This window comes from Delphinapterus leucas, chromosome 19 (genome assembly GCF_059928025.1).
Source record: "Delphinapterus leucas isolate spDelLeu-1000000601 "Yukka" chromosome 19, BTC_Dleu_Yukka2, whole genome shotgun sequence".
In the NCBI taxonomy this organism is placed as follows: Eukaryota; Metazoa; Chordata; class Mammalia; order Artiodactyla; family Monodontidae; genus Delphinapterus; species Delphinapterus leucas.
In genome coordinates, this window is record NC_143147.1 from 11,994,980 (window position 1) to 12,009,507 (window position 14,528).

A 14,528-nucleotide genomic window follows, 5' to 3' on the forward strand; every position below is an offset into this window, starting at 1 on the left:
GAGCTTTTTAAACATAAGCACCATTGGTGTTCCTGATGCAAATATTTTGGCCAACTTCATACTTTTTGATTTACAGCACTATTTTGTGTTGGGCTTGAATGCAGGCTGTGTGGGGGGCTTGGACAGTCCCTGCTGCTAAAAGCTTTCTCCCGTGTTCTCTCCTCACGTGCCAGCACAGCCGCCAACAGCTCCATGTGCTCCAGAGCCCGCGGCGCCTGGAGGGACGCTTTCTCCCGGGCTTTTAAAAAGAATTGAGTGGATTTAAATTTTTCTACACGGAGATAGAAAAATTGACCAAGAGTCTTTATCCTGATACCCCACTGCCTGCTCAGCACCAGCGTGAGAGAGAAGCCCAGCGGTGGTTGCTGTCTGACATTTCAGCAGGCGAAAGGTCAGGGACTGCATTTGAGGGAAAGCCACAACCTCTGCGTTCCGGATCTCTGCGCATTCATCGAGGCTCTCGTCCATCCTGGTGGATGCATTGGCTCCTTGCCTCAAAGGGGGAATGTGGAGCTGGGAAAGAAGCAGTCCATGGAGAAGCTCCAAGGGCCGCAGAACAGACTGCATGAAATTCTCAGCTGTCAAACTCCCAGTCCAGGCATCCTCCTGCCCTTGGAGCATCCCCCTTCCCCGCCAGCGTCTAGCTCTGGAGAGGAAGATGGAGAAAGGCACACCTCCAGGGGCTTCTGAGAGCTGTTTTCTGAATTGTGAGCACCAAGAACATGTAGGGGGTAATGGGAGGTAGGATGAATGTTATAATCAGAGCCCGTGAAAACACAGAATAAACTGATTGTTAATTCTAAGTTAATTGTTAATTCTTCCAGCTCACCTTCATTTTGGATTCTTAGAACATGGTTTGCCCTGGGAGGCTGAAATTTTTACCATTTTATTTGGAAAAGCCCATAATCAACCCAGACCAGAAAGAGTAAATGATAACTCTCCAACACTTGAAGCTTCGTTTAATCCCCTGTTGTGAGAAAGGCACCAGATATTTGCTATGAAACTGAATATCTGTGGTAGGAGAACCTTAATAACAAACACTATTCTAAGAGCTTTACACGTGGGCAATTAGAACAGCATCCCTTCATTTAATGCTTACAAACATCCTAGGAACTGGGTACCACTATCATCACTCTCATCTCCTTCGCACACACGGGGAGAGTAAGGCGGAGAGAGGTTAAGTTACTTGTCCAGGGTCCCCGGGTAATAAGTGGCAGAGTTAGAATTCAAGTCCAGAGTCCATGTTCTCAGCCTCTATATGATACTGCCTGATAGCTAGTCAGTTCTAAAAGACTGGTCTGCCTAACCTCAAATATGTTGTTTCTAGGTAAAGTACCTTTTATTTGGAGGAAACTAAGTAAAGAAAAGGTTGGGAATACACAAGGCTTAGAGAATAGGATGACAAGACACCCCCAAACGGCAATGAAGCTACAGCAGCCAACACCATGAGATGAATACTACTTCGGTTTCCTATCCCTAGATGTCAATTAGCCTTTGGTCTAACCTTCTATGGACAGCTCTGCGTTTCAGGGGTATGAAGATGTGATGGTTGGTACAGAGTGGTACATGCCTGTTCTGGAAAGTTTTTAAGAAGACTAAAGGGATTCCCCCTACTCAAGCTTCTACAGCACAGCATCACTCCACCTACAAAACACACATCACCTTGCAAAATAAGGTACTTATACCTCCAGTTTTTCAAACTCAATCAGCAACTGTCCAAGAAATTAGGGATACATTCACTAACTCAAAAAGCAACAGCTCAAAACATAGCCCAATCTCACCTGTCTCACCACCTGAAGCCCTCCTAAGGGGACTGACGCCTTTAGCAGAACAAGGGAGAGATAACTAAGTAGTCTGATGCTTCTGTGTTAATTCTGACTTTAGCTGTTCTGTCTTCCAAATCTTTGCTGGTTAGCGTGGGTGTTAGCCTCAGCACACCCTCTTACCTGATCTTGGACTATTGCTCCGCCAAAAGCCCAGATGGCAGCAAACACAAAATAAAGCTCGTAGGTTTCCTTGGGGCAGTCTGCAGGGATGTCCTCATCGGTCAGCAGACACTCGAGAAGGTGGCACAGCATCTGAACCATGCTCTGCTCTGGGATTGGAATTATCTTCTTAAATCTGCAGAGAGAGACACAGATATGCTCTAAAACACTGGATTTTTCCATCCTAGAGGCATTGCTGGACAGCTGTGGAACCCTGTTGGTGTCTGTGGACTCACGATTTGACAAGTTCATGCAGTTTTGCAGCAGCAAAAACTTTGGTATTATAGAGGCCCATGGTGCTACTTAAGCTTTTGTTTTCATCAGCTGTTTGGGGGTCTGCTCCCTTTGCAAAGAAGGAAGGGACCGGAGCCCTCCTGAGATGATCCCTTTTCTCATCTTCCTTTCCTCTGATGCCCTCCCCCCCCTTCCCTTCTCTGAACATTGAGGACGCCCCCCTGCCGCGACCCCCGCTCCAGTCCTTGAGGAATGTAGGAAGCTGCAACTAAACGAGTAAATATCTCACAGTGCCACTGTTTCAACTGGCAAAAATCACCTACAGAGCCAAGGTGGGTGCAATTCTGAGGCTGTTCCTCCACTCCTCCAGCTCAGAGGAGTGCCCTCAATTCAAACACATTGAAAACGTTTTCTCTGGGGCTAGAGTCTTGTCTGGGGGAGGCAGAGTGGGCCAGGACAGAGGTGATTTACATGACTAAGTTCTCTCTTTCATAAATATAGCTCTGTGACTATGTCTTGACCTGAACTTGTACTTTCCATCTTGGTTTAGAGGTCTTGGCTGAAAGGCAGGTATCCAGAGATACGCAAAGGTGCACCTACACCCAAGGGAGCAGGAACACACAGACAGACACACAGACACACGCACACGGCACTCTCATCCCACCAGGCGTACACATGGAGTGCACCATGGACCCACATACTCAACCCCTCCTGCCCTCATCGTCACCTCCCGGGGAGGATGAGCTCACAGGCCGCACAGAGGCAGGCTCCACTGTTATAAGATGAACAGCAACACCGACAGCCATCTTAGAAGTCACGTGCCAGCACTGGGCCTCGGAGTTGCATGGCGTCCCATCCTCTTCAGTGTTCTGTGTTGTGCTGGTTCTGAGTCTGGCTGCAGTCCTTACCACAATGCCGTGAAGTGGTCTAAGAGTCTAGGCATTACGTCCGTGAGTAACGAAGACACCGAGTGCTTGGGAGGCTTTCCTTCATTTCTTCAACGCATATTTGTAACAGAATGTCAGAATGCAACTGCCCCAGGATCAGTTTTGGATGAGGTGCTGACACAATACAGGCCAACTACTCTTCCAATTCCAAACTGAGATTCCAGACAACCTGGCCTCTGGTGCTCTCAAGGATTTATAGCCGTGGTCCCAAACCTTTTTGGCACCAGGGACTGGTTTTATGGAAGACAATTTTTCCCCAGATGGGAGCAGGGGATGGCTCAGGCAGTAATGCGGGTGATGGGGAGAGGTGGGGAGCGCAGATGAAGCTTCGCTGGCTTATCTGCCACTCACCTCCTGCTGTGCGGCCCAGTTCCTAATAGGCTGCGGACCGGTAGCGGTCTGTGGCCTGGGGGTTGGGGACTCCTAGTTTATAGGATCAAAGTGGTAGATGCTGAAGGGGCTAGAAATGAGCACACAGGACTTTGGGGAGGGCTCTGGGTATGCAACGAGTGTCCCTCCTACAGGGAAGGCAGGTGCTCATCCTGAACAGAGACCCTCAGAAAGGGGCTCCCCTAGGACCCAGGCTTGGAAATCCCTGGGGAGACCTTCTAACCTTGCAGTGCAGGGTCAGAGGGTGCTCGCTGGGGCACTAACCCTGGGGTCCAGGTATGGCCGTGAGCGTGTGGGCTTGTTTAGATACTGGTGAAGGGGTCCAACCTGGAGGGTTTGTGTGAGGAGCTGTACTCGGCTAGCTGATGGAGAGGCATTTACTTGCTTCAAGGGAAGGCATATTGGGGATCTCCAGGGATGGGAGGGGTCCAAGTGACCCACAGAGCCTTCCAAAGAGTCATTTCCAAACCTGCCACAGCTGGGGTAAATGAGGTCACACCAGGTCCATCATTAAGGCCTTTCCTGCCCATCACTCTCTTCCCTGTGTCCCACCCCTTCAACCTTGAGGGGTGAGAAGCTACAGCTGGTAAGGGGGCAACTGGTAGAATAAGGACAGAAGTGAAGAACACTGTCCTTTCTCACTGTAGGTGGAGGGCTATGTGGGCAGTGGGAGAGTTTGTATGTTTTTTCAATTTTCACTGCCTCTTTTTAAATTTTTCGCATGTGCATGTGCACGTGTGTGTGTGTGAGATTGTGTGACTAGAAGTGATGAGATGAATTTTTATTACTGAAGAAGGACCAGTAAAATCAGCAATGTTGACCTAGATTTCATCCAGGGGCAGAAGGAGAACATAAAATGTTTTTGAAGGAACAGTGGGAGACAAAATAAAGTTGTTTATAATCACCCCTTACGAGCCCTGCTTGTTCAATATAAAAATTACTGTGTGTTGGCATTGCTTTGTCGTGACGGGGCCACAGAAAGCTGGCATTACAATACGGTGATGAATAAAATAGAAGTAGGACTTTGCAGTGAGTATCTTGTCACTACCAGCTGAGGCACTGAGTGAGCACCATGGGACCTTGGCTCCCACATCTGCAGGATGGTCGGCCCTCATAAGGATATTGTGAGAATTACATGAAGGAAACCCAGAGTGGGCACCCTCAACCACAGCTATGGGTTTTTCCTTGTTAACCACGGGGCTCAGAGACTGGTGGCGGGGGGATGTTTCTCTGGATGGACTTAATACAGTCTTTAAAGTTTGTTTCAGAGGCTGTGCTTGCACACGAGCACACACGTGTACAGACAGACAGATACACACACACACACACGAGTTTGGTATCTCTTGTTCTAAATGCCCAGAGTGGGAAATGGCCTAATTTTTAGTTAAGGATAAATTGTACAAGTGTCTCAGCAAACCTTAAAGAATAGGGGATGCTATTTTCCTAAAACCTCCCTCTTTGTTGCCACTTTAACTCTTTGCAGCCCTTGCCTATCTGAGACACTAACCACGACTGCCTACTTCCAGACTCTTGCTGCCACGGCTGCTTTATCTCATTAGATCCCAGGGCCACAGAGCTCACAAGCCACAAGCGGTTAAAGGCTTTTTAAAGGCTTTATGAAAACCCTGAAGTTTGGAAAAATAATTATTAACCCTGAAGTATAAAACTTACAAAATCAAAACTAATAAATGTTTAATATCTGAAAACATATCACTATGTCAACTATTCAACTGTGACTCAGTTTTTACTTACATAAAATTCGTTCTTAACACGGTGGATTTTGATGGGGGAGGGCGGGGCACATGAAGAAAGAGTGCCTCGGGTCATTTTGCCCTGGGAGCTCTCCCTTCATCTCTGCTCCACACTTGCAAGCATTTGCCATCCTGTGTTTCTCAGGCCAATGAATAAGGAGCTGGGAATCATTTTAAGTGATAGACTTTATTTCCAGGAAACATCAGCCTGACTCTGTTTGTTGAACACTCAGGAACTGGGGATCTCTGAGTCACGTTGCCTTCACAGCACCAGCTTCTGATGGTGCAACTGGGCTGAGGCTGAGTACCTGATTCGTTGAATGATGCGTCAAATGGCAAAGAAAGAGAATGTAAAACAAAAGCAGGTTCCAAACACCGGAACCCTTCTCTGCAGACACGTATAATATTCTTGCTATAATAAGTATCCTTTTGGTTAAGAGCAATTACTATTTTGTTTATGTGGTAAGTGGTCAGGGCTTGTTGCTTTTACTTTTGCAAACCCATTGGAGGAAGAGTGAAATCTTAGGGCCCAGAGGGGCAGGACTGGTCAAATGATGCATTATACCCAATCCTGTATCATCTAGGCCATGGACGCCCACAGCCAGGAACAGGAAGTGGGCCCCTTGTGTTGCTGACAGGTGTCATCCTCACCTCTGGGCCTGTTGATCTGGCCTGTATCACGTATAGGAGGGACAGCTGCGTGCCCTGCGAAGTAGAGGGTCTCAGGATTGCTGTCCCTGCTACCACAACCCGCGGCCTCCTCCAGACACACCCTCGCAGCCCTCCAAAAGGTCCTTTACATCTCTCTCCTCTTCACTCACCTCGCTTCCTGCCTGAACTGACAACAGGCATCCCATCGCCGTCCTAACGTGTGTTCCCCTCTGCCATCTGCCACACCCGGGGTGGAATGCCTAGGGACATCTGACTTTGGGGACAGGACAGAACATCAGCGGGACATCAGGTAAGAGCCAACAGGCTCTTTATTGCTTGTTACCTTCCTCACCCCTTGGCCTACCTGGTTCTGAGTGTGTCTAAGCAGGCTGGAAGATACTTGTCAAACAGAAAGGTTAGGTTGGCTTTCTCAGTCTGGGTCTCCCTCTTGTCGATCCAGCTGCTCACAGGAGGGTTCCACCCCAGGTCTGCAGGGTTGATGTACAGGATCCCTGGGAGCATAGAGGATACAGCTTAGTGACATTTCCATAGATCTCAGGATATTCTTCATCCCAGAGAGTTATTTTCTCTGTTTAGAAAATGTACTGAAGGCTGGGCTTGAAAAGAACAGAGATCTGGTCGAGATCTGAGAGGGCAAATGGGTTTGCTATTGGGATCAACTCCGACTGACTGATAATAGCTGATGGAAAGCAGTGTTGAGAAGGATCCTGAGGCCAAGTCTAGGCTCAGGAGGAAAGCAGGCTGTGATTGATTAGCAATACTTGTCATGGTGAGGAAGGGTGCAGATCGCATGGTGGCCCCTAAAAGGATGGAACCGTGTCCCACCCAGGAAAGTTAACGTATAAAGTTATTATTTTCCACCAGGATGTGGTGAGAAATTGCAATGCTCAATCATCTTCATTAGCCTTCATGGAGGTTAGAACTGGCCTGAAAGGAGCCTAATTTGAGGCACTTATGTGCAGAGGACTGTTGTTCAGCTCAGGGGCCAATCCCTTCCCATTACCGTAACATTTCTGAATTGAGACGCTCACATGGTCCTGGCTGTAGAGCACTGGCTCACCTTCGAGGGTGTGGATTAGGGCTGAGAATCAGGCCAGGGTTTTGGATGATCAATGTCTGGCTCCCGTTTGGAGCTTCCTTCAGAGCCAGCAATGTCATATGTATCACTAGAGGCACACGTTTTCAACTGAGCAGTTGTGGTTTTTTCCTTTCGTGGGCCATACCTGCTCTGGAGACAGTGGCTGGCGTGGCCATGCGCAGGTGGCTGATCTCAAAGAGGAGCCTCATTGTGGGATTCAGAGGGATCCTCTCGTTGCTCGCCAGGGTCAGCACCTGGACACAGGAGGATGGACACGGCAGGTGGGGAGGAGTTAGGTCACATGGCCAGCTAGGGGGAGTTAGGCTATTATTCCTGATAGGAATTAGGATGATTATTTTCTTCTTTGTGATTATAAGTATTTTCTAAACTTTCTGCAACAATCCTCTCTCCTTCTGTAGCCCCTTTACCTCCATCCCTGTTGTGTGTATTGAATCAGGAAAAAAGCTATCTAAAAAGTTTAAGTGGATGTCAATGATTTGAATGAACTAGACCATAATGAAAAAGTAGGATAATTAAAGGAAAAGAGCTCAGGTTTCATACAACTCCTGTTTCTTTTGGAAGAGCACACACTTATTGTAATGATTCTGTAAACGTTGAAACCATCGTAAAACGTCTAGCCTAGATGTGCTTTATGAACAAGTTCAGAAACAGTTCCCAGCTTAACAGCCACTTTATTGGCATTCAGTTTTCATTGTTTATAAAAAATAAAACATATTCTCCATGGATAAAGATTGGTCACCACTGAGGATGCATGACGGGCTCAGAATGTTTCTGATCTCAGTTTTAAAGATTTGAATAAATGATTTCAGATTCTTTTCAGCTCTAAATATTGAATTAACCTGCATGCAGAAGATTCTGAAGGAAATTACAACAATACTAAAAACATGTGAGTGATGGCAGTGCCACTGAACAAAGTGAAAGTTGCTCTATGGGATGAATCAGTTCTAAGACGTCTACCGAAGATACCGGTGAGTGAAATCAGGATCTTGAAGAGTTATCTGCTATCTGCACTCCATGTTCACTGGAGCATTATTTACAATAGCCAAGATGTAGAAACAACCTAAGTGTCTGTTGATGGAGGAATGGATAAAGAAAATGTGATACACACACACACACACACACACACAGTGGAGTATTATTCAGCCATTGAAAGAAGGAAATCCTTCTCCAGGTTCATCCATGACAACACGGATGGACTTGGAGAGTGTTATGGTATGTGAAATGTCAGACAGAGAGAGAAAATGCTATATGATCTCCTTATATGTGGAATCTTAAAAAAATAAACTCATAGAAACAGAGGGTAGGTTGGTGGTTTCCAGGGATGGGGGTGTGGGGCAGGCAGAGGAAATGTGTGAAGGTGGTCAAAGGGTACAAACTTCCAGTTACAAGATGAATAACGTCATGTACAGCATGGTGACTAGAGTTAATAACACTGTATTGTGTACTTGAAAGTTGCTAAGAGTAGATCTTAGAAGTTCTCACCACACACACACACACACACAAACACACACGTAATTATGTGAGGTAATGGAGGTATTAACTAACCTTGTGGTAATCATTTTGCAATATATATTTCAAATCATCATGTTGTACACCTTACACTTACAGTGTTATATATCAATTATATATTGACAATGCTATATGTCAGTTATATCTCAATAAAGCCAGAAAAAATAAAGACAGCAGTAATGATTCCTTGCTCGGGGCCAGTCCTGTGTGGAATCAAGGTTTCCAGATGTGCCTAGGGACTGGTTTCATTGATGATTAGCGATGACGTGGGGTCTCCTTCCCCCTTGGTACCTTGTTATCATCCATGACAGTGTTCAGAGACTCGATCCACATTGGATCTATGTCGCCATCCAGTAGAATCCACTTGGGCCCTTCATGGGTGATGTTGGAAAGCTCCCGCATAACGGAAGAGAACAATCCTAAGAGGAACCATGGATATCTTAATTTCCAGGTCACCATCAATCTTCTTCCTCTTAAAACAGCCTTTTCCTATCAGCTACAACACTCAGGAGGTGTACATAGGCAGGTCAGAAGTGGCTTTGTAACTTACACTATTAAGAATCTGACCACTCCCAAGGTTCCACTCTCTCTGTGCTCTGGCCCAGCTTTTTGTAAGAACAGCAGCAACAGCAAAACAAGAAGGAAACCTGATGGTACTACTTTTTAACTGGCAAGGGATCCAGTGAACCATTTCAACAGGCAACTGTGACGTGATGGAATTACATAAAAGCTTCTTAGGTAAGGTTTTCATCCTTTGAAACTGCGGCCTGGGAAAATCCTGCCAAACGCAGGCTTTGAGAGAAGGCCCCATGTGATTCTAGTTGGCGTTACATGAAATTTATCTCTTAATTTGGATAGAATTGATTTTTTATAATACTAAGCTTTCCCAATCAATAATATGGTATGTCTTTTCTTTTATTCAAATATTGTTTTATGTTCCTTAATAAATTTTTACAGCATTTTCAATGTATCTCTTTGGCTAAATGTATCCCTAAACATTTCAGTTCTTATTGTTGTTGTGAATGGAATTTTTTTTCCTGACTTTCAGTTTTAGTTGACAACTGCTAGTATAGAAAAAAGCTTTCAAATTTTGTGTATTTTATTTTATACTTAGTTACCTTTAATACATATGCTTATTAATTCTAGTGATTTTTCAATACTGTCTCTAGAGTTTTATAGGTATAAAGTGGTATAATCACCAAAATAATAATTATCTCCTTTCCTCCAATTTATAAGATGTATTCCATTTTCCTGTCTTACTGCATTTTCCAGAATCCCACCAAGCAAATCTGAATAATAATGTTGGTAATAGGTCTCCTTGGCTTATTTCTGGTTTTAATGGAATTGGCTTTATTTTCTCATCATTCAGAATGCTCTTTTTTTCCTTTTGGCTTTAGGTAAAGAGTGTTAATTGTACTTAAGGGATTTCCTTCTATTCCTATTTTACTTAGAATTTTTAAAATTAGGAATGGCTACTGAGTTTTTAGCACCTACTTATTGATCAAATTATTTTATCCTTTAATTTGTCAATGCTTTATGTTGCTACTTTAAAAGTAATTGACTTATCCTGACATTCCTGGAACAGATGCTACTTGGTCAGAATGTATTATTCTTTTAAGATCCTGATAGATTTTAGTTACTGATATTTTATTGAGAATTTCTAAATCTGTATTAATAAGTGAAATTGGGCTATTGTTTTTGGTTCTGCACAAAGGTTGATATCAAGATTATTTTGGCTTCATAAAATGAATTAAGAGGTGTCCTTTGATGATTTTGGAATTATCTTTCTTTTATTCAGCTATTATTTTAAAATTTTCCTTTTCATTACTTTTTCTACTTATTGAGCAAATTTTTTAATTCTTTTTTTTTCAATAAGTTTTTATCAGAGTATAGTTGCTTTACAATGCTGTGTTAGTTCTTATTGAGTAAATTTTGTTAAAATTATATTTTGCTAGTGGATCATCTATTTCTTCTAGTTTTTCGAATATGTATCATCTAATTGTGTCTCTTCCATTTTAATCTTGTCTATATCTACTGTTATATCTTCTTTCTAATTCCTAATCTTACATACTTTTACTCTCTCCCCCATTAATCATGCTCACAATGGACTAACTGGTCTTTACAAAGAACCAGTATTTATATTTATTTATCCTTCCTATATTTTTTTGTTCCTTCCCACTAATTTCAGCTTTTATCTCTATTGGTTTCTTCCCAGTTTTCTTCAGGTTTAGTTTATTACTCTTTGAATAATTTCTTAGGATGGATACTGATTTCCTTTATTTCTAGCCTACCTTCTGTAATTATTTAGAGTTGAGTTTTTTCTTATTGGCTTTAGATGTGTCCCAGAGGTTTCTGTATGAAGTATTCTTCTTTATATTGCTTCCAAGAGGGGTTGCAATTTAATTTTCCCTTTAATCCAGGGCTTACTGTTTCTTGATTGCAAATAGTAAAATTATTTTTGGTCATTTTCTTGCTATTTGTTTCTAATTCTATTGTATTAGTATCAAGCAATGTGGTGTGAAAATTGATACTTTTGAATTCATTACAATTTCTTCTGTGCCCAACTAAACTTTAATTTTTTGGAAATGTTCCATGAGCCTACCAAGAAAGGAATATTTTCTATTTACAAGATGCAAAGTTCTATATCAGTGTGTTACACTGAGTTTTATGGATGCATTTCCTAATTCTTCTATGTCTATACTTATTTTTCTGTCTACTGAATCTTTCTAATTTTGAAAAAGGTGTATTAATATAATCCACTATATGTCTACTTTTATCAAGTTCTCTTAAAATGTTTTAAAAAGTTATATTCGGGCTTCCCTGGTGGCGCAGTGGTTGACAGTCCGCCTGCCGTTGCAGGGGACATGGGTTCGTGCCCCGGCCCGGGAAGATCCCACATGCCGCGGAGTGGCTGGGCCCGTGAGCCATGGCCGCTGAGCCTGCGCGTCCGGAGCCTGTGCTCCGCAACGGGAGAGGCCACAACAGTGAGAGGCCCGCGTACCGCAAAAAAAAAAAAAAAAAGTTATATTCCACTTACTTGAAAGTTCTTATTTAGTGAATACTCCATATTTAATGTATATATTTAATAAAACTCTAATTAAAATTCCAACACTGTTTAAAATTTGAATTATATTATGTGAGCTTAAATTTAATATGGAATAAGAAGTGCCTAAGACTAGCCGAGAAATTACAGAAAAATATTGAGGAGGGATTTACTTCATCAGACATGAAAATGATATAAAATGATTGTAACCTAGATAGAATGACATTAGTATAGGATTAGATAAACAGGTGAGTGGAACAAAACAGAAAACCCAGAATCAGATGTCAATACAATTGGCCCTCTATATCTGCGAGTTTCGCATCCGTGGATTCAACCAGCCATGGATCGAAAATATTCAGAAAAAAACAATTCTAGAAAGTTCCAAAAAACAAAACTTGAATTTGCCACACACTAGCAACTGTTTATATAGCATTTACACTGTACTTACAACTATTTATATAACATTTACATTGTGCTAGGTGTTATTAGTAATCTAGAGATGATTTAAAGTGTATGGGAGGATGTGCATAGGATAATGCAAATACAATGCCATTTTATATGAGGTCTTGAGCATCCATGGATTTTGGTATCCACAGGAGTTCCTGGAACCAATCCCTCATGGATACCAAGGGACAAATGCATATATGACAAGTTGGAATTTAAATTAAGAGGGAAAGGACAGTTTACTTAATAAATGGTGCTGTCACAATCAATTATCCAACCGGAAGGAAATAAAGTTGATTCTCTACCTTACCTCATACTAAGCCCCAAAATAAATTCTAGATGAATAAAAAATGTTAATGTGAAAAGAACCTTTTAGACCAAATTTATGATACTATATAGCTTAAAGTTAGAAAAAGTTATAAACCAAATAGGAATTCCAGGTGCTAAAAAGACTAGACAGACATATTTCCTTCTTAAAAAGTGCATGGTAAACATGCCATGAAGTGTCTGTAGACAAATGGCAGACAGCGAAAAACCATTAGTGGTGAATATAACAGATAAAGGGTTAATGTCTTTGGTATATAAAAAAGTTCTTACAAATTGATAAGAAAATAATAAGGAGGAATAAAATTACAAAAAAGCCAATTACTAAGACCAATAAGAAGGAAAGTATATTAAGCCTCATTAATAGTGAAATAAAAATTAGAGAGGCTGCTCATTAAATCCCACTGTTCTAGGCCTCTGATGGAAGGTCCTAAATTAGAGGAATCCAGGCAGTTTGACCCTGATTGGGACGACTACTAACATTGGGGTGTTAGGATGGAGCTGAGATTTATTTCCTCATTCCAGAAGCCACATTTGTTTTAGAAAGAGGTCCTATCAGCTCATAGAGAGTTTTCTCCATTTTCTCTTCTGCTCTCTCCCAGTGACAGGAGACACTTTCCAACATCTACCAGTGATTTTTAATTCTTTGAAGGTGAGGCTGAGGTCAGCACCCAGTGAGCATGGGTTTTCTGTGGAAGGGACTGTGGTTCTAGGATCCTCCTGAGATGAGTTTTCTGTAGCACCTTCCCTATGACTCCTGGGGCGGTGCTGATAGGGAGGTACCCTCTGAGGGATGCTAGACTGAACTGCTCCTTTCAGAATGAGTGGTGGGCTTCCCTATCCTACCCACGTCTTAGACCCTCTGCCAGGCAATGTAGAGACTCCATGACTTGCGATCCAGAATCACGAAACTGTATCTGAGAATGCCTTCCTTGCTTTATCCTCTTTAAGGTGCCCTCTCTCAAGAGGCAGCTGAAGAGTCCCCAAGGAAAGAGACTATCCCAAGGGCTGAGGTTCCCCTCCAAGCCCAAATCGGTTTCCTTTCTTTGATTCTTTCCACCTTCTTTTCTAACCCAGTACAGATCAGCCCAATGTCCCCTCCTCTGCATTCACCCTACTGCATTCTCTTCTGCCTAAGGGGCTGATTTAGTCGCATCCCGCTCTCACCATCCTTCCATTCTCGTGTGGCCGGATTGATGATGCCAAAGAGTTCATCGCTGGTGACTGCTTTGGGATTGAGGTCAGTCCAGACGGGGCGGCGTTTCATGATCTGGTAGGTCTTGTGCAAGGACCTCAGCACCTGCGACTTTCCAGTTCCCGCGCTGCCCACCACGAACACGGAGTGCCGCACAGCCAGAAGCTCCTCCAGCTGGACCACCTGGGAGACATGGAATTCAGCCAGAGTGACCAGCCTGTCACTCACCCACGTCCCAACTGCTCTTCTGTGAGCCAGACTGGTGTCTGAAGTGAGACCTGAGGTCAACACAGGAAGGGTTACTCCCCCCAAGATGTGATGGGGTCATAAATGTAGGGGCAACATGATTCATTTACTCACTTATTCATCATTCCATCCTATAATTATTAGTCACAACAAAGTGCTAGGGAGTGTGCCTGGTGAGGGAGATTCAGAGATGACTCTCCGCCCTCCATCATCTCACAGTCTGATGGAGAAGCAAGTCATGTTGACAAATTATTATCATGTAAGGTGATAATTGCTATAGCTGATGTATTTATTAAGAGCTATGGGAGAAGACTGGAAGAAACAATTGATTTTGTACAGATAAATGGAACATGAAAGGCTTCACAGAGAAGGGGGCATTTGAACTGGGGCTTCAGGTATGAGTAGGAGTTTGCCAAGAAGATGAACAGGAAGGGTATTCCAGGCAGAGGAAACAGCACAAACAAAGGCTTGTGGTGTGACAGAGCATGACATGGTTGGCCAGATAGTTTGATGAGGCTGGAGTCAAGGAGCTCCTTGAGGACAATGATACAATTGACGGTATCATCACTCTTGTTCTAGTTTGCCTCCAGGCTCACCTTTCTACACTGTTGTACACTTACTGGAATGAAAATCTGATCAAGTCACTGCCATCACATTGTCCCTTCAGTGGTTCTCCATAGTTTTAGTGA

At 43.2% G+C, this 14,528-nt stretch overlaps 1 protein-coding gene across 1 annotated transcript in view; it reads right to left on the minus strand.

The window, feature by feature from the left end:
• Nucleotides 1-14,528, minus strand: part of DNAH9 (dynein axonemal heavy chain 9) — a 301,023-nt gene that overhangs the window by 151,375 nt on the left and 135,120 nt on the right. The window contains exons 32-36 of the mRNA XM_022595902.3: nt 13,566-13,776; nt 8,879-9,006; nt 7,203-7,311; nt 6,323-6,470; nt 1,947-2,121 (exon numbers count right to left, since the gene is read on the minus strand). Of these exons, the coding sequence (XP_022451610.3) occupies nt 1,947-2,121; nt 6,323-6,470; nt 7,203-7,311; nt 8,879-9,006; nt 13,566-13,776 (771 nt within the window). The remainder of the gene's footprint in view (nt 1-1,946; nt 2,122-6,322; nt 6,471-7,202; nt 7,312-8,878; nt 9,007-13,565; nt 13,777-14,528) is intronic.